Below are 25,639 nucleotides of genomic sequence, written 5' to 3' on the forward strand. Positions count from 1 at the left end.
AAAAAAGTCATAAAATAATAAGACAGATAGGATTACATCTTTTTGGTTTAAGGTTGGCTATATTCCATTTGGTTTCTAAGTTTTACGTAAAAGACAAGGAGTTATTTGATACTGCGTCTCGCAATGAAAGATGCTTGGAAGTCTCCTAATTGAAAAGGTCATTCTGAAATTGCTTTACTGGAAAGATATACTCCAATATGCTGTTCGAGTGGTATCAGTGCGTTCAAGTAGTAAAGGAAATACAATGCCGCTCTAAAACAGCAGACCCATAAACGTAATCTAATCGTAAATCAAATGTTATGCACATACTTAACTATTTTATTAGTTATCCAAGAGTAGTCTTTCTGTAAAGACACTAGTGCTGAAAGAGTTAAGTAACCTAGTACAGTATATTTATACCTTAAAGAATTTACCATTATAGACATTATCTACATATTAACTTTTGAAAACTGCCAAAACAAGATGCCCAAATTCCACGCCACCTCTTCAATTTTATTTTATAATAATTTAGTTTGTGGACCTCACCCCCCAACACTACACTCAAGTTTTCAGAGCACATGTTATTTATCACAGTGCACATGGGTGGCTGGCTTAAATATATTCTGACAACATGCAAATCTCTGGAATATTTTCTCGTTACTATAGTAACAAAGAGTAGAAAGCACAACTCCTTTGTCTGCTGTTAAGAGTGATTTGAAACAAAATTAGAAGAAAAAACAAACCTAGCCAATAACCTAACAACTTGTTAATCTCTTCAAAATGCAATTATTTGTAAAATGAAATTGGTTCCAACTATTAGGAAAGCACAGAAAAATCACATGATCTGATTACATGTAGCCCTTTCATATAAAATATTTGCATACCCCTTTGTCAAGCAATGTACAAATTCAGCAGGTGAAGTCATTATCGTAAGGCTGGATTTTTTTATTAATTTTTTTAATCAAAAGGTAAGGCTCACTATTGTTATGGTGCATAAGGTGAGAGGGGCCAACTCAGTAACTTGCAGTAAAGAATGTTTACCAATCTTATCACAATGTATGCAGTCTAGATAAGTAGAAAAGGGTGGCAGGCATTCCATTATACAGTAAATATGTTCAACAAGTTGTACCAAAGAATGTCCTAACCAAGTTCAATCACAATAGAAGTAGTTCTCAAGATAACTAAGCATGTCCGAGGGGCTTCCTATACTCTCAAATGTGTGCTAAAGAATTAACTGTTTGAGTATAATTGTATACATTATATAGCACAAAAAACTATATCCCTGTCCATACAGATGTGTAGAAGTGACACACATGAATCCTTAATGTGCTAAATCCAAGCTTATCAACTTCACACTGTTTGTTACTGTGCTAATATAAAGCGAATATTGTGACTATATGAAGTGTATAATCTTGGGAGGCCCTGTGTTTAATCTTGCTCAATGAGAAAGATGAGCCTTAAGATTTATGTAGTTCTCACTTTCTAAAAAATGTCAGAGAAAATGAGACTACTTTAAGTGTGCCAGTGATAATGTTCAAGAACCTGAAAAAGATGCAACCTGAGGCAAACAAACCAACACATTTAAATGCGTCAGACAAAACAACAAGAAAAGAGGCTGTGGAGGCTGTGTGGTCCAGTGGTTAAAGAAAAGGGCTTGTAACCAGAAGGTCTCCGCTTCAAATCCCACCTCAACCACTGACTCACTGTGTGACACTGAGCAAGTCACTTAACCTCCTTGTGCTCCGTCTTTCGGGTGAGACGTAGCTGTAAGTGACTCTGCAGCTGATGCATAGTTCACACACCCCAGTCTCTGTAAATCGCCTTGGATAAAGGCGTCTGTTAAATAAACAAATAATAATAATGGCAAAGTTTCTGACATACTGGAAATCCCTATTCCCATAGGTCGTCTATGATGCAGAAAATATTCTAATGAACTGTAGTTATTGCATTGCAGCAACGTGAAGCAAGAGCAATGCAGCCATGTACCGAGCGTGCCATCATCAATACCTTCAGTAAAGAAAACGAAGACATTAGATCAGCTATGCAGACTGCATATTACCTTGCCAAGAAAAACTGGCCGAATTCAGACTTTGTGGATTTAATTATGTTCCAGCCAAGTCAGTCACCTAGCTTTCAATTCATGCATATAAAGTAAAATCTCACTTAACAGCCATGTCAGAGGTTACCGTGAAATTAAAGCGCCAAATTATTAGCCCTGACATGCTTTCATTGATTTCATAGATCTCCAATAAAGTCACCATTATTTGCAGTCCCAAAAAAAAACCTGTTAATTACTACCAGTACCACCTAGCTTTCCCTGCAGAACTAAAATCGCCTCCATTGTAAATGTAGTACTGATCTGAACAGGTGACTGCAAGCGTGGTTTCAGTTGCTACAATGTAATAAAAAAAGATCTAAGAAAACTGCTTAAAGTGACACGTGTACACCTGCTAATGCACATGTCTGTGGCCTGAATTTGCCTTTGAGGAGGCTTTCCAATATTGGATATATTGAATGTATTGCAAAGCTGTTGAAAGTCCTTTTCAGTGTTGTAAAAGTGAAGCAAATGTATATTCTGCCAGACAGTACATGTGTACTGTTCAAAACAAACTATATACATGAACATATACACATACATCTCAATTTTTAGATTTTTGTTGTCATTGAAAGTAAATTAGTATGACTACATTAGAAATGAATGGAATGTTACTCTATACCACACTTATATTTAAAATATGATTTTAGTTACTGCCTGCAACAACTGTAATATATTTCCCTATACCTTATATTTAGAGAAGGAAAAACGGGAAATGAATAGGATTTATTTTTATATGAAAAGCACTTGGTAGGCTATAAGAATTACACTGGAATATTTCTGTTTAGTGCAATGTTGTGTTTTATTGCCATGTCATATTACAAAACAATTGGAAAAGTTGCAAAATAAACAAGGAAGCAAAATGTTATGGAGACATGAGTATACAGTGTATATACATTATATCTGTCTATCTATCTTATAGTAATTTAAAAGTACAGGTGGAATAAAAACAGGATGCATAACACCCCTTGAGGACTGTGGAGTTTTGTATCAGTAGCGACTACTGTATTTATCCAGTGAATAAAATTTATTGAAAGCATTAGTCACTAGTGACTACAATAGAAAAGCCAGGAAAAACCCTGCTGGTACCCCATGGGCTCAAGTTATAGCTGCCTAATAACTTTCACACTCTCTCCATTACCCTACTCTCTGCCTCAGTCAGTTATATGCGGTCTCTCCAAAACAAACTAGTTCAGTTGTACATAAAACAAACATATATTTAGCATACTACATATTTCTTTGGTGGTAACACAGCCTAATCCGCTAGTAACAATATTGAAACACTTAAACCAACTAACTGACCCAAGCATAATACTTTATTCTTTGACAACTTGAATAACAAGACTATTGGTTTAAGTGAAGAAATGTATTTAGGTTGGTAATCGGATATAAATGCTTGAATACTGAATATGTCCTACAGGTCCTGCCAAGAGAATCGGAACATTCTTTTTGTTAGATGCAAAAGCAGCCTGGTGGATTGGCACCATCCTGGACTTGGTACATATTGTCACCACTTATCAAACATCATGGACACACAACAGCATGGTTTTCCAGGACTATGAGCAGTCTTTGTGATGCTGGTATTTGCTGAATGTTCAAGCGGCCTTTCAAATTCAGTAAAGTCAGCACTTTAAGCCATGGTTCCCAAGAGAAACAAGCCACTTGTAAAGACGAAAACATCATCTGAATGGACTACTACCTTATAAAAAAATTTAATAAACTTCCTTGTGAAATGCAGGGCTATTAACTATGCTTGTCACAAACACAGGTTTAGAGGAAACCTGCCATCCATAACTTCAGAATTCTAAAACTAAAAGAAACTAAGTAAAGTAGACAGACTTTTCAGCTAATGCCTTTAAGTGTACTCAAAAGAGACTTGTTATTAGTAAAACATTCAGGGAGATGACTCCCAGCAGTCTTTTATCATTATTCCAAGCAGTGCTACAATCTAAAAAAAAACAAAAAAACACTATTGCTAATTGCACAGAGCAGTAAATTAAGTTACCGTTTAAATTATCTAGAATGTATGGCACAGTATTAAAATTGGATTTTACAGTTTGTGTCTTTCATGCAGACAATCGAAAGCTAGTGTATTTTATTTGACAATTGCTAAATTAATGTTACCCGTACATTAACACTTTTTTTTCAGCCAACACACAGAAATGAACAGTTGCTTTGTTGACAAAGAGGAAGTAGCTTCACATTACTTTCTCTCGCCCTTCCCTTTTTGTAATCTTCGCAATCATTCTGTGTGCTTCTTATTGCAGAAACTGAAATTCTGCAATCATAACAATGTAGAAGAGGAGTTACTTGCACATTAACTCTTTATTTGAGCATAATTGAACAGAAGCAGAAACAAATACTCACGGCAACACCATGCGCATGAAGACCAGGGGGGTTGTAGTAAGACATTCCGGCTCTTGTCAATGAAGTTGGTGGTGTAAAACCAACTGGGTGACTTGCATACGACAGACCTACCAAAAAAAAAATTACACACATACAATATAAATATATATCGTACCTCAAATTATACCGTGAGAAATTGTGAATCCTCTGTTCAAACAGGAGTCGTTGTAGTATTTCCTTAACAGTAAGAAACACACCTCAGGCTAAGTTACATATCAAACAAATTCAGAAAACACTAAACTTCACTATGGCCATTGTTTACTTAAGCCTCACTTGTAAACTGAAGCAAATACCAAAACGAACTACAACATAGTAAAAGAAAATTCAGGAGTCATTTTGATTAGGTGAGGCTGCACAAATATTCAATTAATGCCTACGTTTCCTTCTAATTGTTTAGTTTTAAAGAGATCGTATGTTGTGAGCTTAACGGCAGCTGGTCCAGCACAGGTAGAGTAGTCTAGTCAATCTAAAGAAGGTGTTGCAGCAGCAGGGGTGCAATTCAGTAATGAAACGAGTTGTGCAGTGTTTGAATTGAATCTGGAGCAGGAGCATAACTAGAATTGCTATATTTACATGGTTGGGGTTGGATTTTTTGTTATAAAAAAATTAAATGTGAGCAAAACTTGCAAAGAAAATGTACAAAATGAAATCTACTGGTTGCATAAGTATTTATATGTGCTAATTTCGAAAATAAAGCCTTGTTATTTTTGTAAATAATTACCTTGTTTTTACAATTTCGTATGTACATATAGCAGTTTACACCTGTTTACACAATATCTTCTTTTGAAATGTTTATTTTATTATAATTTTTCATTTTTTTACATCATGCATTATATGCGCTAATTTTGAAAATAAAGCCTTTTTATGTTTATTTTTTCATTTAAAGTGTTTCTGCTATGAAAATGTCAGATATGATGTTCATAAATAAAACTTTGAGTTGTATCTGATAGTTTGTGTTTCATTTTCATATCGAAGCTGTTTAAAATGTATCCATCATGCTGGTGGTTCTAGGTAGTAGCATAAACCCGGTGGTTCTAGTGTTAACATCTGAAATATAGTTCAAATGTTTCCCTGCTTATCACAGCTAAAATCAGCACAGGATTCTCGGCTTTATCTCATGGTACATCATTACATTGTGATTATCACAGCCTGCCACAAACCACATTTAACACAATCCTGTATTTTGTCAATTTATTAATTGTAGAATTTAATCCTCAGGCTATATCTTCTACACTAAGGCTTTGTTGTCTGTTTAGAGGCCATCATTAATACCATATTGCTGAATTAAATACAATTATATAAAGTATTTGAAGTACAGCCAGATGATTTGTGGCAATAATTAGCAATACAATTGAGCTGGTTCTCATATAACTGTTGGATGGCAAAGGTAGTCATTATGGGAGAATGTTCCTGTACACAGTATTAAACAATCCCTAATCTGATAGGATGAAAGCAGAGACCTGGTTATTCCCAAGTACAATCTATTGTAGTAAATATTATCGTTCATACCAGGTGATATTGGTCGGCTAGAACTCGGAGATGGTGTATAAGGTATTGGACTGGACACCGTGCGAGGACGAAGTCCTTGTGCAGACATCTCGTTAAAATACCTAATGGGGCAAAAAAAAAAAAAAAAAAAAAGGTTATTGGGGTCCATTTTAATGCTCTAAACACTAGCGGATCTAAATACCAGCATACTAACAAACATGTTAGTATAATTGCCTGGGTAATATTCAGGGCTATAAATTATATGGGATTGACCACCTTTTTGAACATACTTAAGAAAAAAAACACTTTGCCTATTATAAGGAGAGTAACAGAGCAGGGAGAGTACTAATTGTATTACACGTGTAATATGAATGTTGTTCAGTGAGGCAGAGTTTAGCTACAGTTGAGGCACCACTACAGCAGTTTGATTGGAAGTGCCAAGGTAAGAATGTGAAAGAGTGATTTTGCACTCATCTTCTCCAAACTATCATGCACACTCTCTGGACTCCTATAGATGTTTCCATTTGGATTAGGCTATAATCCAACAAATTTACATTCAAACTGCTGCTGTGGTGGCGCCACAACTCTACCAAAACTGTGCCTCACAACAACATTACACTTGTAATAACATAGAACTAGCCCTGTCATGTACTGTGCGATTATGAGGACCCTGCGCTGGTTTTAAAGCCTAAAGCATTAGACATTCAAAGTTCTCTTAATGAGATTTTTTTTTTGTTTAAACTGTAGGGGAAAATCCTATAAAATGGTAATGTTTAGACGAGGAAAACCATGCATGTCAAATAACAACACTTTTTTTTTTTGTACACACCTTTCATCATCCATTTCAAGGCTGGATTCACTTTCAGACAATTGCCGGCAGAGGGCTTCTCTCCGCTCCATTTCCCTCTGCAGCTTTCTCTGGAGTCGGATGTTCTCTTCCCTCATGTGACGTTCCTCTTCTATATACTGTGCCCTGTTCTCCGTATCTGGAACAAGATCAAAAGTTTCACTTAGACAGTAAAAAGGAATTACAAGTATTTACAAAGCTCCACAAATCAGCTCAAGACACTCATGCAACTTATCTGACCAACTTGAAAAGCACTCTAACATTAATTTATGATCAACCATAAAAACAGCCAATAGTAGTAGTAGTAGTAGTAATAATAATAATGATAATAATAATAATAATAATAATAATAATAATAATAATAATATTGAAATACTTCAAGAAACTTAGTAAAATTCAATGACAACGACTTTCAGTTAAATTTAGTCGTGGATAAAATCCTTTTGAATTCACATCACACTTCACTGCAAAAGGACCAAGTTCACTTGAAAGCAAACTCCGCTTGTATGAAAATGTAGATGTGCAACAAAAAAAAAAAACAAGACAATTCTTGTTGTTAATAACCATGCTGACATGGTTAAAAAATAACCGTGAAGTTACTCATTTCCTTTCAGTGGTGAAAGATTTACATTATGATAAGAGCCAAAGCAAAAAAAGTTTAGGTATCTAGCAAAAGAGAAAAAAGCAGCATTTTCACTGTTCATATACATTTACAAAGAGTGTGGCACCCTCTTGGGGTTGATATACAGTACTGCAACAAGAGGCAGGGGAAGCTATTTATGTAGCAAAATACTCATCAGAAAAAGGAGCATATACAGAATTTTCATGTGTATTGACCTATCTACTGCTGGAAAATGAAATTAAATACATTTCCATTTAATGGATAGAAGTGCTTTCACGTACGTTGTAACTGAGCAGTTCGGAGCTGTTTCTTCAGCCTCTCCGTTTCGTTCTTTAAAAATCTGATATGCCGCATCATGTTTTCTGGGGAGTCAATTTCCATCGATATGTCTCTGGGTGATGGTGGGGCAGATACTGGCTGATCTAGTTTCTCCTGCAGAATTCTGTAAAGAAATGGATGTTTATACAGTGTAATAAAAACAACATTCAATGTATCATGTAATATTCTGCAAAATATATGAAAAAGAAAGTATTGAGTGAATGCAAGACAGATCCCCCAAATAATATTATTATTTTTTTTATTATTATTATTTATTTCTTAGCAGACGCCCTTATCCAGGGCGACTTACAATCGTAAGCAGTAAAAAGTGTTGAATATGAAAAATGTATTCAACGCAAGATGACTTGTATAAACAGCCTATAGGACTCTGCTTTTAAAAACACACTGCACATATACTAGTCTGGATTTACATTGATCAAATAACATTCTGTATTAAAAAGACAGAAGTTGAACCATGTCTGTGGCTATATAAACACCCTTGTGTCCATAACCCAAACAAACTAAAAATGGGAGGGAAAAGGGAAATGGTTAATATCTGAGTTTATATTAGAACACAGCAGTCTACCAACTATGAGTGTGGTCTACATCGGTGATATGGCAATGCAGTAGAGAAAGGGTTAATTTTTACTGAAACACTGAGAATGCAACTTCTGTAAGTAAAGGCAATCAGAAGTAAATACCATGGTAAGAAACACATTTACCATGCAGGGTTTATATAGCCCTGCAAACATCAAGTCACCACCTCAAATGGTTTCTAAAATACAATGCTCTGACACTGTGGCAACAGCAGCTTTGCAAAAATAATTTAAAAAAAATACAGCTGTGTACCAAGTACGAAGACAATATCTAGAAGCATTTGGTCTTTATCATATTGAAACTAAAACGTCATATGATCCCAATAGGGCAGCTATCTTAGGTGACATGTCAAGGTTGCTAAAAAGATTTTGCCCGAGGTATTTCCCCAGCTTCAATGGTTTATTAACAGTTGTAGGTGTGGGTGAGGCAGACTTTCAAAATCATACAAGCGCCCCCTCACAGGGATGATTCATGATCTGAAATACAGACCTTTTCTCTGCCTCTAGCTTGTCCATCCGTTTCCAGAGGCGATTTACTAGTGCTTCTTGTTCTTGCTCCAATGTATTTTCAAGGTCAATCTTCTCACGTCTCAGCTGCAGAAACAAATCAAGTAGGATTTTTTTGCAGCCCACACCAAGTTTGTTTTTCAAAGGATAGAGCACAGTAATGAACTAAACAACAATATATTATTTATATTTTATCAATTTTAGCCAAGTCCACAAGGGGGAGACAAACAGCAATATTTTTTCACTCGCTTATTGCAATACAAAAGGTTTAACTTAACAGTTTGTATTTACGGATGATCAATCTGTTGATAGGTTAAATAAATAAAATAAATGCGTGATTTAATCTGACTAATGGAAAGCCTATTTCACTCAAATACCAGTTACATGGTTAACTGTCCTGGAAAATACAAAAGGAGTAGTTATTTGGTCCAAATGTTTGTGGTGATAATTTTATATAAACACATTCAATGTTACAGATCTGTGTACAGGGCTCGGAAAGATAACACTAAGGCTGAGGCGATACATCGATTTATTGTGCATTGTATCGTTTGACAACTATCGATAGTCAAGCCTGTGCACTGTTTTTGTGTAAAGGGTTTAAGCAAAGAAAAGCTTTTACTTTTTATTAAATTTGGAATTGGCCATTATTTTTTGCATTGTTTAGAGCTTCTCTGCTCCCCTCAGGTCTGACTCACTGACTCTGCATGCGATTGAGCTCACCTTCACCCCCTGCCCCGCCCCTGTGAGTGTTTACTGATGGGATTGGATCTGTGCAGGAGTTAAGAGCATTGTGCTAGAATTACAAACACTGTATCGACTGAGCTACAGTGCTTTTCGATGTTTGACAATTGATTTCTAAAGTAAGACGGCAAGAAAGAAAAGTAAAGAAAGTAAGTATCCCAAACACCACTAATTTGCGTGATGCAGAGGTCGATAAAGATAAAGATGTCGGAATAGTTCTCAATAAAAACCCTGCAGGCCTCATCCATGGTCTTAAAACCACGATATTTTGAGCATGTGTTTTACTTGTCCAAATTCTTGGCTGAGAGTAAATAGGTAAGATGCTCTGATACAGATTAGTGAGTCGCCACCAGAGACGTGCGCAGTTCTATATGGGATACTAAGACCTCCGCTGCTTTTTTTTATATAATTTATTTATTTATTTATTTTTTTAAAGAGGATGCAGGGAGTAGTGGAACCATTTTTACACGTTTCATTGCATACAACTATTTTGTAATATAAACAAAATTATTGGATTGGGATGACAAGGGGAAATGTTGTCTTTTACATCTGCGTTTTAGAAACGCACTGGTGTTATTGTTTGCGTTTTAGTAAAATGTCCTACATAGTTTTTCTCTTGATTGATTGTTACTCTGACTGGTTATGGATTTAAACTACTGTTTTTTTGGGACAAATCAATACGAAGGTTTAAAAAAAAAAAAATTTGATATATATATATATATATATATATATATATATATATATATATATATTACAATTACTACTGTATATACATAAACTGATGTAATCAATTGAATATGCATAACAGTTTTTAAAGCGTTACTTGCAATGTTACACAGTAATCCACAGCTCCACATATTTTTTTAACCCTTTCATAACGTCGATGAATCAATGCATCAGCTTTTCTGGAGAACGACATATCGATAGTGAGAAATTAGGCATCACCCCAGCCTTAGATAACACCACTCAAAACTGCATACCGCTCTAGCAGTAAAGATAGCTCCACTCAGAACTGCAGACCAGTAAACTAATCTAGTATATAATCTGGCAGAGATAAGAAACTGAAACTATTTAGTTAAAAACATTTGAGAAATTTGTCTCTCACTTTGGTGCAACTAAGGAAGTGAAATTCCAAATCAAACAAACACAAAAAGTTAATGATTGAAAAAAAAGAGCTGTCTTTCTGTGCTGCAGCAGACAGGCTGGGTTTCTATTAAACAGTGTGAGGTGTTACCTGCTCCAGTGTGAGCTGCTTGGATATAGTGTCATTCTCCAGTTTCTTTATTTTCTTCATCAGTTTGTTCACTTGGAACTCTTGTTCCTGCTCTAAATGCTGTTCAAGTTCTGCCTTCTCATGTTGCAACTAAACAGAAAAACAACAATAACAAATACATTTAAATGAAGACATTCTTTTAGTGCAATTTAGAGACCAAGTGGTGAATGACACTACAATAGGACCTCTTATTCGAAGGACGGAGCAGAGTGAGGTTAAGTGACTTGCTCAGTGAGTCAGTGGCTGAACAGGAATTTGAACCGGGAACCTCCTGGTATCAAACCCTTTTCTTTAACCACTGCACCACCAAGCCTACCTAGTCATTGTTTTCTTACAGTGTGCCAGGCAGACATGATCAATGCATATAGGATCTGCATTTTTAAAGAGTACCTAAAACCTGCTATAAAGAAAATCATTAGGTGAATGCAGAAAAGCAAGAATTAGTTAGAATGCAACAATCTGCAGTATTCTTTTGACAATGTGTGAATACTATAAATCACACATTAAATGTCACTGCAAAGTTTGATCTTTTGATTTATATAATGCTTATTACTTAAACAAAAATTGTTGTATTAAAATCTACTACCAGATCGTTATACGTAGCACCTCTTTACCAAGGATGCCACTGCCGTGCACTGGAGCAAGGTATAATACCAAAGCACTGGGGGGTACTGATAGCGGCAATATTGCTTCAATAAAATAAGTACTGAATACCTAGTGTACAAGGCGTAAGAGAAGCAATATGTTAGAGTAACTAAGAAGCATAAAATGCACGTACCGGAAAAAACATTGCTTAAGTCGAGGACCCCTTAAAAAGGGGGAGCGACTAATACACCGGTGCGACGTATGTGCCGGTGTATCTAATATTAAACTACTGTACCAGTGCCACAGTGGGATTACTACATCCACGGTTATTATGGCTCACACAATTAATTGTCAACCACCAGATTATTTTTTATCTACGGCATTCAGGTCATGTTGCTAGGTAGAAACACAAAACCACTATTTTAAAAGCAGGATCATTACATGTATTTTTATTTGTATTTAAATGATAAAAAATGATTACTGTTCTATATAAACGTATTTTTAAACTACATGTTAATGTTTTATTCCATTTACAGTGGTTCTCAAAAGTATTCACCTGCCTTGGACTTTTTCACATTTTATTGTGTTACAACATGGAATCAAAATGGATTTAATTAGGAGTTTTTGCCACTGATCAACACAAAAAAAGTCCATAATGTCAAAGTGAAAAATAAAATCTACAAATTGTTCTAAATTAATTACAAATATAAAACAGAAAATAATTGATTGCATAAGTATTCACCCCCTTTGCTATGACACACCTAAATAAGCTCTGGTGCAACCAATTGTCTTTAGAAGTCACATAATTAGTTGAATGGAGTCCACCTGTGTGCAATTAAGGTGTTTCACATGATTTCAGGTTAAATACACCTGTCTCTGGGAGGTCCCACACTTGGTTAGTACATTTCCCAACAAAAACTACATCATGAAGACGAAGGAACATTCAAAGCAAATCCGGAAATAAGGTTCTTCAAAAGCACCAATCAGGGGTAGGATATAAGAACATTTCCAAGGCATTGAATATCCCCCGGAGCACAGTAAAGTCCATTATTAAGAAATGAAGAGAATATGGCACAACTGTGAATCTGTCTAGAACAGGCTGTCCTCAAAAACTGAGTATCTGGGTGAGAAGGGCACTAGTCAGGGAGGCCACCAAGAGGCCTATGGCAACTCTAAAGGAGTTACAGTCTTCCACGGCTGAGCTAGGAGACACTGTGCATATGGCAACAATAGCCCGGGTGCTTCACAAAACTGGCCTTTATGGGAGAGTGGCAAAATGAAAGCCATTGTTGAAAAAAACTCACATCAAATCTCGGCTAGAGTTTGCCAGAAGGCATGTGGGAGACTCTTAGACCAAGTGGAAGAAGATTCTATGGTCTGATGAGACCAAAATAGAGCTTTTTGGCCTCAACGCTAAGTGCTATGTTTGGCGCAAGCCTAACACCGCACATCATCCTGAGAAAACCATCCCTACCGTGAAGCATGGTGGTGGCAGCAACATGCTATGGGATGCTTCTCTGCGTCAGGGCCTGGAAAGCTTGTGAAGATAGAGGGCAAAATGGATGCAGCAAAGTACAGAGAAATCCTGGAGGAAAAGTCTGCAAGAGACCTGGGACTTGGGAGAAGATTCATCTTCCAGCAGGACAATGACCCCAAACATACAGCCAAAGCCACACTGGAGTGGCTTAAAAACAAAAAGGTCAATGTCCTGGAGTGGCCCAGTCAAAGCCCAGATCTCAATCCAATTGAGAATATGTGGAAAGAGTTGAAAATTGCTGTTCACCAAAGGTCCCCATCCAACTTGACGGAGCTTGAGCAATTTTGCAAAAATTGCAGTGTCCAGATGTGCAAAGCTGGTAGAGACTTATCCAAATAGACTCATGGCTGTAATTGCTGCCAAAGGTGCCTCTACCAAATACTGACTCAAGGGGGTGAATACTTATGCAATCAATTATTTTCTGTTTTGTATTGGTAATTAATTTAGAACAATTTGTAGATTTTATTTTTCACTTTGACATTATGGACTTTTTTTGTGTTGATCAGTGGCAAAAACTCTTAATTAAATCCATTTTGACTCCATGTTGTAACACAATAAAATGTGGAAAAGTCCAAGGGGGTGAATACTTTTGAGAGCCACTGTATATGGATTACTTGTATGATAATAGGATTTTCAATCAAATATAAATGAGTAACTATGGTGATGTCGCCAGTAAATTATGCAAATTAGTATTAGTTTCGAACCTTCGAAGGTCAAAATGCACCCTTCGTTACAGCCCTAGATATTTCCAGCAACTTTCTTTAATGGAACCAAAGTAACAGCCCATATACTGGACACATTGTACAAAGAACAAAAAACAAGACTAAAGCCATCCATTTCAGAGACATCTCTTTCTTGGCACCTGAGTTTGGAATTTGATACTGTGGAATTAGACAAACAGTTAATAACATACAGGCACACACAGGCTTTTAAAATAGTTTAATCCACGTCAAGCAGGCCAGCTATAGAGACTAGGGATGGGAATTCTAAACGTTTAAACTCTAAAGAAGTGGTTAAACATCAAATAATATGCTAGACGTATAACCGGTCACCTGGCAAAACGCATATTTTTTAAAGTATTAATTTTAGTAATTTATCATCATATATAGTAGCCCGCTGCATTTCCAACTTCTGTGATGCCACGGTAATGGCGGATAGTATAAAAAGGATGGGGTTTGGCTATTGCCTCCAAGTAGTTTTTCTAATTGGTGCAACAGAAAGATCGACACTGGGGCGGGTTTTATTCTCGGTCGATCTGGCGCTTCATTAGTACACTGTCTGTTCATGCTGTAGTGGGTTTGGTATGCATCTGTCAACAGAAGGGGATATTAAAAAAACAACAATAAATGGATTTCCCTTTTATTTAAAAAATTAAATAAAATAAATCTCCCTCCCGACTTGTGAGGGCGCTGTGTAAAGGGAACAGACAGCCCTGGACTGGATGGTCTGACAATTAATTCCAGGGAAAGGTGGAAGTCAGCCATCTACAAAGGGGGCAGAGCAATGGTACACCAAGTCTTCGCCCCAGAAGGGAAGCTATGTGGCAACCGCGGATTGGAGGAGAAACTGTTGCACTTGCTAACCAAGGGGGAGTGACTGACGGTACAAAAGGGGACATGGCTGTTGTTCTGTTCCTTTGTTATGGTTAAGAGCGAACCACTAAAGGAGAACCAAAATTGTACCGTGAGTGTTTGTTTGTTTGTTTTGTCGTGTCTAATTATATACTTGTTTGTTTATTAGACGCCTAACACGTACCGGGAGCTGTCGCTTAAGGCCAGCAAAAACCCGGACAACACTTCACAACTATACATAAATAAATTGTATTTCACCACTTGCACGTGTGTGTTATACTGTGTTTAATATTTCGGGACTGTAACCTGTTGTTTGACACAGTGCAATACACATTGCTGTGTATTGGCTGAGATTATTCTTTGCGGTCGTCAGACCGGGATTACAAAAATAAACCATTGTTTGGATCGTAAACTTTGTTGTCTATCTTCTGTTTCGTAATCACATCACCTCTACACTACAAACCACTTTGCCATACACCTGAATAGCATTTAACCCTTTGCGGTCCATTGTCGGACTGGGTCCGACATTGCAATTATTCCTCACAGGTCCTTTGTCGGACTGGGTCCGACATCATTATAGCAACGCAATAAACGGGTGTCTAGTCGTTTTTTCTCCGGAAAAAGCCAAGAAAACCATTCAATTGCCGAGTGGGAGCGACAGGAGCTGAGACAAGTCGAAAAAAAAAAAGGCGTATCTCATGAATAGTCATACATGGTATCAGGTATCAGATAACGGGGGCAGTCTGAAGTAAACAAGTTGGCTGACTGAATCAGCGCACAGAAAACACGGACATTTGCAGAGCTTTTTTGAGATGTAATAGTAATAAAATAATGACTTGGATCGCATTATTGAGGAGTTTGGTGATAAAACGAGTGATCCGGAGATGATCGATCGGTATGTACGACTATTATTATTATTATTATTATTTATTTCTTACACAGGTGAACGCTATAGCAAACGAAAGGGTGGGGTGGGGCTGGAGATGCCTAGCGAGTGCTTTGTTGATATGCAGGGCCATTTAAACCAGTTTGACTGTGGGAAAAAAATACTTTTAAACAGCGCGTCTAAAATTAACTGCGCGTGTGAAAATTAATTAGATCTGGCGTGCCTGACGCGCAATTAATAAATGGACCGCAAAGGGTTAAACGTTCATAAAAATGTACCAAAAGCACATCTCTACTAGAAAAACCCACAGAATGGGACTAAAATAAATGAAATTGCAGCGGATCTGAATATCTGGAACAAGTAAGACTGATAATGGAACATCTAAACATAAATCAAGATCTTGGACAATTTAGGAATCATTTATTGCACATCGTCTTGTATCCTACATGCCTGGCTTAGAAAATTACACACCTTATCTGGTTTTAATTACTTTAAAAAAGGGTAAAAAAAAAGACATTATAGATTTAATAAGAGATATACTACATATAAACACATTTCCCACAGACCTTTTGTGTGCAGCTCACTTCAAATGTGGGATGGGGGCATTTCTCATTCTTATTGTTTCAATGTGAACATGATTAGGTGTTTTGCACATTGGTGTTCTAACGTTTAGGCAGGTGATAAGATCCTGATGTCTTATGACAACAATGAAAAATAAATCATTAGTAATGTACAAATACATTTCAGTGAAAACTGCAACAGCACTGCTTCAATTCATTAACATCTGCATGTGTATTAACTTAAAACACTCAAGTAACTAAAAATCAAGCAGATAAATTAGCTTCACAGGACAAACTTGAGCCACTTAGTGTCAATTTTATGTGTCAACAAGGGTCCGGTTCAGTATGATGCAACTGTTTACTGTAACTGCTGGTCCCAATGCAATAACTGAACCAAAAAAGTATGACTAGGTTTCTTCAGGTTTAATACAAATTTGGTGAATCATACTGCTGTAACATGATATAACATTGGAAAGTTGTGTGTAACCTGCTAGCTGCCACTAACTCCTATGAGCAAAAAGGCGTAGCCGTGTGAGAAGTCTGCAAGCAGCTTCGGAAACAGATATGTTGTAAATAGAACACGGAAGAGCAGGACAGCTCAATGCTGGTGCTCTCTCCTTTTTAACCTGACCAGGCAATTTTACCTGCATAAGTTTGCGGGACAGTTCATTTGTAAGGAACTCTTCTTCCTTCTCATAATTCACAGCAAGCGTTTCCTTTTCTTTCTGCAAGGCTTGGATCTTCTTAAACAGTGTGTTGCTGATGAATTCCTCTTCCTGCTCTGCTCTGGCTTGCTGAAAAATACAAAACACACAAATTAATTAAAACAACCAGCTGTTAAAATGGAGCGTGAGAGAGAGACGACTATATCTCCATTCACCCTCATGAGTTCCAGCAATAGACCGACAAGCACTTTGGCAAAGTTATGAAGGTTTGTAACCCAGTTTAATGATGAGAAACAATTAAATTGCATTTTCTTGTCAAACAGTAGTTCAGTTTGAATAAAACTTTGCTTTATTTCAAATGTATATCTATGTATTTCAACACAGTGTAGGTTGTGAGAAATGTTTTTAGGGGAATAATTTAAGACACATGTATAGCAATTTGAACTGATGTCCATGCACTTCAATGTAATCTTAATTCAAACCGCTTTGATCTCTGACTGCTGCCAATGGAAACAAACCAGGCTGATTTCAAACTGCAATAGATCCCATACTACAGTACAGAAAAAAATAAACATATTTATATTCACCATCACTGGTTAGTGTATATAGTAGTTATTTGCAAAGAAATGCCTGGATTGTACCCATCATAAAAGAGAAACATTTATGTACAGTATTGTGGTTTCTTAAACCATGAAGAGGAAATGGCCTAGAAAGATCATTTCAAAGTATCTTGTGTCAGTAAAATCAAGGAACTTCAATATACCTTAAGCCACTATAAAATAATTGCACCCACTACTCTGGGCACTATTCTTTTAATTTTTTATAAAAGCCATGAAAAGTTCCAATTGGACAAACCCCAGAAACATAATCTGCACATAATCTGTTATTGTGCATTATCTGCACAATAACTTTATGTGGCTACATTAGGTACTGCGTTATTAAAACAATGCCGTCCATCCACCCTTCACATGCCTTCTCAATAACCAAGTTCACCATGGAGGTAATTTTCAGACAAATAAAGATGCCATACAGAAGCCCTTGCTTACAGTATCTGCAGCCAAGGTCAAATGCCAATATGTAACATTCTAAGTAGAACCAAAGATCCAGCCAAAGTGATACGTTTTGGAAAAAAATATCAATACAGAGTTTAATTAATGATATACCACCAAGGGCAAAACAAGATCTACAAAAATGACTTAACAGAAATAAACTGCAAAGTGATATATCAAATAAGTGTAGAAAGGTACACATGAGAGCATTTCCACTTTGGCTGGATTCTGAATTCAGCACTGCATCAGTTGTTTGCAGATTTCAACCAAGCTCTGCAGGAGGGACAGGGATATTAGTTTATCTGAGGTGAAAGGAAAGGTTATTCCAGTCCCCTCTCCCTCACTGGAGCTAAACTTATTGAATAGGGACAAACGAGAACTAACCAGGATGTAGAAAATATATTTACATTCAGTAAAGAAGTGTTTTACAGTATTCTATACAATTCACACCAAAAATGGATTCTGGTAAATGGTTCCTGTACTCTATACCCAGTATGCATCATTCCAGTAACTTCATGAAAAATGAGAATAGTCAGGAATTTGAAGAGATTCGAGATGTTTGAAGAGATGACACAGTAAAATCTACAACATGGGTTACCGTACATATTACTAAACAACTGATCAACTAAAACACTTCAGTCAAAAGTAGTATGAAAAAAGGTTCTCTTGTGAAACATAAATTAAATTTAGGTGATAAAAATGCAATATTTTGACTAATGCAAAAAGCTAGGCACATACTTAACATGTTTACAGTAAAACATTAGCACACAAAAACACAAAACAGCATGTTTCTGCTTTGATAGTTCAATCCAGAGTTATTAGTTCATATCATAAGATACAAACAGCGTTTATGCAAGCAAACCTGTAAATCAAGAAGGATTTAATGTGATATTACTGTAGTGATAATACTGGATACAAATAAATAAATAAATAAATAAACAATGCATGTACATCCCCCGCCACAGGTACAAAATACCAACTGTGAAAACACTGCCTACTTTACATTCACAGCATATGGAACAGCATGATTATCAGAATATATGACAATGAAAACCAGCACTTAAAACTAAATCAGGAGACAAATGTAATGTGGTAGTGAGATAATGTAGACCTAGGAAGCTATTTCAAGCATGTAGCCTCTACAGTATATGAAAATATGTAACACTGAAAAACAAGCACCTCCACTTTCCATCTTTCCTGCAAGACAGACCTGCCCAGTGTTGTGAAATCTGGTACATTTTTCAGCTGCTTCACTAAAAATTTGATCGCTCCAACTAATTATAATAAAAAAATAAACAAAAGTGAGCCCATTGTTTGATAGTTTATATTGGTGTCACTCAAATTAACAAGCTGAAATCCTATTAACAAAAGTCTCTTTGATCTTGGAGCCAAAATGCTAAACCGAGCACCACCTATTTACACAAAACATTTTCCAAATACTGTAGTGCTTATCTTGACAAACTGGGCATGGTCTATTTACCTCTGCTAAGGATTCTGACCTCAAGGTCAAGTTGGAATATGTTATGACAGTGCCACATGCTGCTGCTTTTTGGATGAGCAGAGTTTCAATTCAAATACATGCTGCCCCCTACACATTGGCACATTGGTCTTCCCCTAAATCAACAACCCCCTTTCCTTTGAAACCAATACAGATAACACAAATGTTAAAAATGCTGATGAACTACTAGAAACTGCTTCTTGCTGAATGCTGAAAATGTCGTCTTCTATGGATTCTGCCAGCTCCATTTAGCTTTTAGAGTAAAAGGTGAACACTGCTTTTATTTACCCAACTAAGCACAGGGTTGAATAATTCTGCTGAGCACAGGCTGGCTAGCTTGCACTAATTCAGATGTAATCTAAAGTCTCCTTTTGTAATTGGCAACTGACTATGACATTTTTCTGAGCTGAACAACTTAACATCCTTTATGGGTGCACAACAACTCGTCCCCCAATACTAACATCAAATAACCGCTATTTCACAGACAAATCGCACCACCTCCCAGTCCCCTCTCAAATGTTTAAGTAGTGAGAATTTGGTCGAGTAGCTGTTTATTTATACTGTACATTAAAAAAAACAGTTTTAATTTGAATGAATAGCGCAAATTACCACAGTGTATATAAATCAGAATGTTCCATAGGACCACATTAAATGAAGTAAAGCGATCTGTATATGGATTGTGAATATCCTTCAAATATATATTTTAATTTACAGCTTAGTAAAAATCACCTATCGTAAATCACATTACACAAATATATTCTATGATCATATGTGGTATAAGGAGATCTGATTCTATGCTTAAAATTGCAATACTTTCACACTGGTGTTGCTTTAATATAAGCTGCTTTCAGGAGACCTAACAGCTGTTCATCACTGTGACACAGAGCACTCTCCATTGCTTTTGCCATTGCTTGACGTGAAGTTTTTGCATGCAGCAGAAGAAAAAGGTGCTTTTCTTTTATACCAGCGCTCCATTTCTTTTTACAGCCCTATTCTGCCTGTTTTTCACTGTTTTCATTTATGTATGTTTAACTACTGGATAGTTTGTACTGCATGCATGTAACATACCAAATGAAAGGCCACAAAATGTCCTTTCAAATTATGTAAGTTGCAACAGGATCAGGCATACTATATGTGGTAGAGATGAGAATATACGTTTAAAAAAAAAAAACGCTTTTCCAAAAAAATCATTTTTATCACTGCTATATATATATTGTAATCACAGTAATCAAAAAAACCCTGCACTATTGAACCGCAATATGAAATGAACATGGGGGGGGGGAAGCTGAGCTTCTAAGCTTTCCAATGATACCACCCCTTTCAGTTTAGCTGCTAGCCTAAGCTGTGAACTCTGTCACATGATGAGAGGCTTAACTTCAGGCGATCGTAGTTCCGGCTAGGAGTACCGAATACACTGAATACGTCTTTGGAAAGCCCCGAGTCTGTACTTTTAAACAAGCCAGGTAGGTGGCTTTTACAGTGCCTGAGTAATATGTGCGTAACCTTCGGTGCGCTGGCGCCCCAAAATGAATGGGGCTGAGTTTTAAGAGTTAAAGCGAAAGTCACCGCTTGCAAAACAACACGGATAGACTTAATATTGTCTTTTTAAAAAAAAAAAAAAACTGTTTACTTACTGCAGTGTACTGAGTTTCTATAATCCTTAAAGATAGCGGCTGAGAATCATGTACGAGAGAATAAAGTCTTCCATCACTACTTTTATTTATTTATTTATTTAACCAGAACTACTCAGAATGCGGCTCATAGTGCTTTCGGGACTGACACACACTTCTTTAGAGATTGTTGTAGCGTTTCAGGCATTCTAAATTGGGTGGAAAACACAGTAGCTTGGTGTCTTAAAATATCTCTGCAGGATTTTCCTGCACTGAAAGTTGCAGATATGCGGGAGCAACTTGGAAAATGCGCGATTCCCGAAATCTTGCGTTGAAATTCAAGCCCTGATGTCTCATGAACAATAATGTTGTAGCATATCATAAAGTAATAGCATTTGCATTTCTGACTTTATGCAGATAGTAAATGCCTGGGTGGCAGGTAACAGCACAAATCAATGAGTGCTTGTGACAGAGGGCGAATGAATCCTAGTCAACAATCTCCTCCCGACCTGTGAGGGCACTTTAACAGGAACAGAGTGCCTCGTACTGGATGGTCTGACAGTTCATTCCAGGGTCAGTCAGAACCAGCCATCCAGGAAGGGGGCGGAGTCACAATGCCCAAAGTCATCTCCCTAAAGCGGTATGCGATGTGTTAGTCATGGATTGGAGGAGAAGTGATTGAACTAGCTATCGCAGGGGGCGTGAATAAGGGTATAATTGGGGATGTGATGATGCAATCTGTTCCTCTGATGTGGTTATGAGTATGACCGAGAAAGGAAATGGACTGTGATAAACAAATGTTAAGTGTTTTGTTTGTCTGTGGAAACTAACTGTCTGTGTTTGTCACTGTTAGACAAATGTTTGTAACCGGGAGCTGTTGCTACAGGCCAGCATCAAGCCTGGACTACACTTCACGACTGTCACTACAAACTGCCTTGCACCGCACCTGCACTAAGAGCACTCACTGTCAGGAGACGTGATCATGTCTGTGTTGTATGTTGTTCTTTGTATTATTATTTCGGGACTGAACCCCGTGGTTTATACGCTGGCAATACACATCGTTGTGTAGAGCCAGCATTAGTATTTAACGGCCTCAAGCAAACCAAGAGAAAATAAAGAACTGTTTGAACCGTAAACTTTGTGTCTGTCATTGTTGGAGCACCTGCATCAGCTGAGCACTGCAAACCACACGATCACAGTGCTTAAATGACTAATATATATATAGGCCGGTGTGAGGATTTTAGAGACTGCGTGTGTTACTGCATCGGCATTTTATACAGTAAAAAGGTTGTTGCCAGTCATTACACAAGTAAGGATACATTATTTTAACTCATATCTGCCATCAGGAATATACAAAATTTTGCTTGATAAAGAAACATGATTGCAGATGTAGAAAGTAGAAGGCTACCAAAACGAAAATACATACAGTGCATTCCAATTGGAAAGTAATTTAAACTATTTCAATAACAAGAAACAAAACTGTGGTGACCAAAGCCTTAGGAAAATTATAAAATAAACATGTAGGCCTGATTATTTTTAAATTCAGCAGAAATTGAATGACCTACTCCTATAATCAAGAACATGTACTCCAGCAACAGGAAATGACTAACTATGAATATGCATCACGAGCACATTCACAATACGGAGTTCTCAAAGGGAATCGAAGAGGCAAGCAACCCTCTATCTATAATACAGTACTTTATTTGAGGACCAGTACTGAGTAAATGCTGTGTAAAATGTATGCTGTGTAAAATGTAAAAGTCCTGTCATACTGAATAAGTTAATTGGCTTGTTTGAAAATGAAAACAAATCTGAATGTAACAGCATATTAAGCTTTGTACTGTACTGTATGTAGTTCTTGACCATATACAAGCAAGCAGAAAATTGTTTTCTGTTTTCACAAAACATACCACTTACTTATCAATCAAAGTACTTGGTCTTCTTCAATTATATTTGTTCCAGTTTTTAATGCAGGTGACACATAACCAGCTGCTGTTGGCAGTGGAAAGTTTGGGCGGGTATTTTCAACATGGACATACAAGATGACACCTATTTTTAACATAAAAAAAAAACCTTGGGCACTTTAAACACAGTGAAGGGAAACCTGATGAAGGGAGTCAGGCCGCCAGAGAGTTTGACTTCTTTGTGTTCACTTCCATTATAAACTATGTCCCTACTGTATTAAACCACATGGTATATTTTCAAGACGACCAGAAAACACACACTGTTCCCTACTTTCCCTCCTAACATTAAAAAATGGTAAAATCCACCCTGTGCTTGACCTGCTATGTACAGTAGGTGCATAAACTGAGATTTGGGTAATATTGAACTCCACTATATTTGTATACAATACCATTATTCAGTTAACAGTCTCAGTATTTTTCTACAGAACAGAAGAAACATGTTAGTGCTTGCACCATTCTAACCTCTTCCAAATTCAAAATTGGATATTCCGCTAGTAAGTAAAAATGCATTGCAAATCAAATCACGTTTTTTGTTCCATTAAATTCCTAATTTAGTTATTTGCTGTTGTATGTACCCCACAGTTAAAGCTGAAATGATTCAAATTATACTAAACTATGATTCCAGAGTGGTTATTTACTTACATTCTTCCATAGTTTAGCCTTCTGTAGATGCTACTTCAGAGGCCATGCCTTGTTGTTTTGCCAGTTTATTTACATTCCCTAAAGGTTGTCAGCTGCCAGCACACAATTTTGAAATAAACAGACATGATCTTTCTACTACCCACAGCCAGGAAGGTTATTGTTTTTTTTTTTTGAAGATCTGCTGTAGCTTGGGGAGGCAAAAAAAAAAAAGATATATAGTGTTTTTGTAACAACATTTACAGGAATAGCAATTTATGTAAATATAGTCAACTATTTTCATTGCATTTAACTGACAGTCTAAGTAATGAATCCACTCCAAAATCAATGAAATCAACGTAAACAGTGTAACAAATATAAACCAGTATTAACTATAATGTTGATGTTATTTTAAAGTACATAGCTGTCAAACAACCATGGTACTGAAAGAAACACGAACGTTTATCCATTCCCAATCCCCCCTTTTTTTAATGAAACTGAGCCAGAACAGTAGTAAAGGCCTCTACTACAACAGAATTTCATGTGAGACGACAAAAAAAAAAAAAAAAAAAACACTACATAAAAGGTTAAATACGAACTCCCATGAAAACAAGCTAGCTTGGTCATAATGCCTGACGCAAGACACGGCAACCTAGGCCAAAATCCGACTACAAAAAATAACTTAATTGTAAAAAAAATAATTAATTAAACAAATAAAATAAACAAACATACTAATAAAAATCTAATGCAATGCTTCCACCAAAATAAACGTATCTATGCTTTCAAGTAAAAACAATGAATTCTCCTTTTACTAAAGCTACTTTGCTAATAGATATAATTTATTAACTTGTGTACTGGCAGTACTAGTCGCAGTAAACAGTGACAATATCCGTTAGCAACGTGAACAAGTACAAACTAGACGTTTGAGTCAAAGGAAAATCTATCATCACTACAGTTTCCTATCTGCTGTTTTACAGTATAACAATCATTACCCACTAATACCCAAGCCGCAGCCTGCTCATGTCATGCAGCAGCAGAAAACCATATTGCACACTACTGAGAAAAAATGGGCCCGAGGCGAGTTGTCCCAAAAAGGAAGACATTTGTAAACAATGACAAAAATAAAACGATTTTTTTTGTAGATGCTTCATGCAACATTTTGATGAGCTGATGTGCTCTATGTGCTAAAGCTGCATGGGTATTCATGATTCATGTTTGATCACACACTTTGCTTTGCTGTGATAATGTCATACTCACAATGGTGACGCTAGCTTTACGCAGTTCCCGGTTCTCCTCCTGCAGAGCTTTGCACTTCAGTTTGTACGTTTCCAGCTCGATTTTCAACACTTTGTTCTCCTGCTGCAGCGAAGCTAGTCGGTTTGTAAGCTCTTCCAGTCGGAACGGGGAGATTATGATCCCCGCTTTGCTGGAAGCGGATTGCAGGGCGGCCGAGCCGCTCGCGGCTGCATCAGTATCGCTTTCGCTTGCGCTGTCTGCCATGTTTGCCGAGCGAGTGTGAGGGGCAGCAGTGTTACTAGCAGGGAGGAGTGGTATGGTGGTAGAAACAGCGGACAACTCCGGCAGCGACCTCTATTGCTGAACACTAGAAACGGCAACAAGGAACACAAAACTGAACGACAAAAAATGTGATTGAAAGAGAGTACAGCCACTCAGGGTAATAAAGTGAAATGTGTAAACATTTGTCCCAGTACATTTATTTTATTTTATTGGCATAGCATTATAATTCCAATTTATTACATACCATAGCACAACCATTATGAACAAATACTGCACACATATAGTAAGGTTGTACTGCAATGGATTATTAATGTATATTGGTTCATACAACTTTGATATTGGTTACTGTGATACCATTCACACATGGCATATACCATTGTACCAACCTGCCCTTATGCTACAGAACCATGCTTTATTGATATGTAAATATTTCCTATAAAATATAATTAGAATAAAAAAACACATGCATTGCATCCTGAATTGTTACTACGGAAACGTCCTTGTGCCAATTAAAAAAAAACAAAAAAACATGACCATTCTTAATTGAACACTGCCTCTGATTTCATCAGGGAAGATTGGGATTGCAATCTCAGAATCGGTTCACTTGAGAGAGCAGTCATTTCTGCAGTCTTGGATAAGAAAGGACCTGCCACCCAAGAGCCGACTATCAGCCCTCCCTGAAAATGTGTCAGAGTTGTTGTCTTGC

At 36.9% G+C, this 25,639-nt stretch overlaps 1 protein-coding gene across 2 annotated transcripts in view; it reads right to left on the reverse strand.

Annotated features, from left to right (window-relative positions):
- The window catches only part of LOC117415971 (coiled-coil domain-containing protein 6), a 35,268-nt gene extending 10,239 nt beyond the window's left edge, over positions 1 to 25,029 (reverse strand). The window contains exons 1-9 of one of the 2 annotated variants that reach the window (XM_059026450.1): positions 24,673 to 25,029; positions 16,656 to 16,805; positions 10,834 to 10,962; positions 8,842 to 8,945; positions 7,719 to 7,879; positions 6,798 to 6,954; positions 5,990 to 6,090; positions 4,442 to 4,548; positions 2,840 to 4,352 (exon numbers count right to left, since the gene is read on the reverse strand). In XM_059026450.1, the coding sequence (XP_058882433.1) occupies positions 4,317 to 4,352; positions 4,442 to 4,548; positions 5,990 to 6,090; positions 6,798 to 6,954; positions 7,719 to 7,879; positions 8,842 to 8,945; positions 10,834 to 10,962; positions 16,656 to 16,805; positions 24,673 to 24,915 (1,188 nt within the window). In that variant the 5' untranslated portion in view covers positions 24,916 to 25,029 and the 3' untranslated portion in view covers positions 2,840 to 4,316. Of the gene's footprint in view, positions 1 to 2,839; positions 4,353 to 4,441; positions 4,549 to 5,989; positions 6,091 to 6,797; positions 6,955 to 7,718; positions 7,880 to 8,841; positions 8,946 to 10,833; positions 10,963 to 16,655; positions 16,806 to 24,672 lie in introns of those variants that run through there. The other variant, XM_034026954.3, reaches the window with a different exon arrangement.
- Positions 25,030 to 25,639: the final 610 nt, after the last annotated feature.

The sequence above is a fragment of the Acipenser ruthenus genome, chromosome 7, assembly GCF_902713425.1.
Source record: "Acipenser ruthenus chromosome 7, fAciRut3.2 maternal haplotype, whole genome shotgun sequence".
NCBI lineage: Eukaryota > Metazoa > Chordata > Actinopteri > Acipenseriformes > Acipenseridae > Acipenser > Acipenser ruthenus.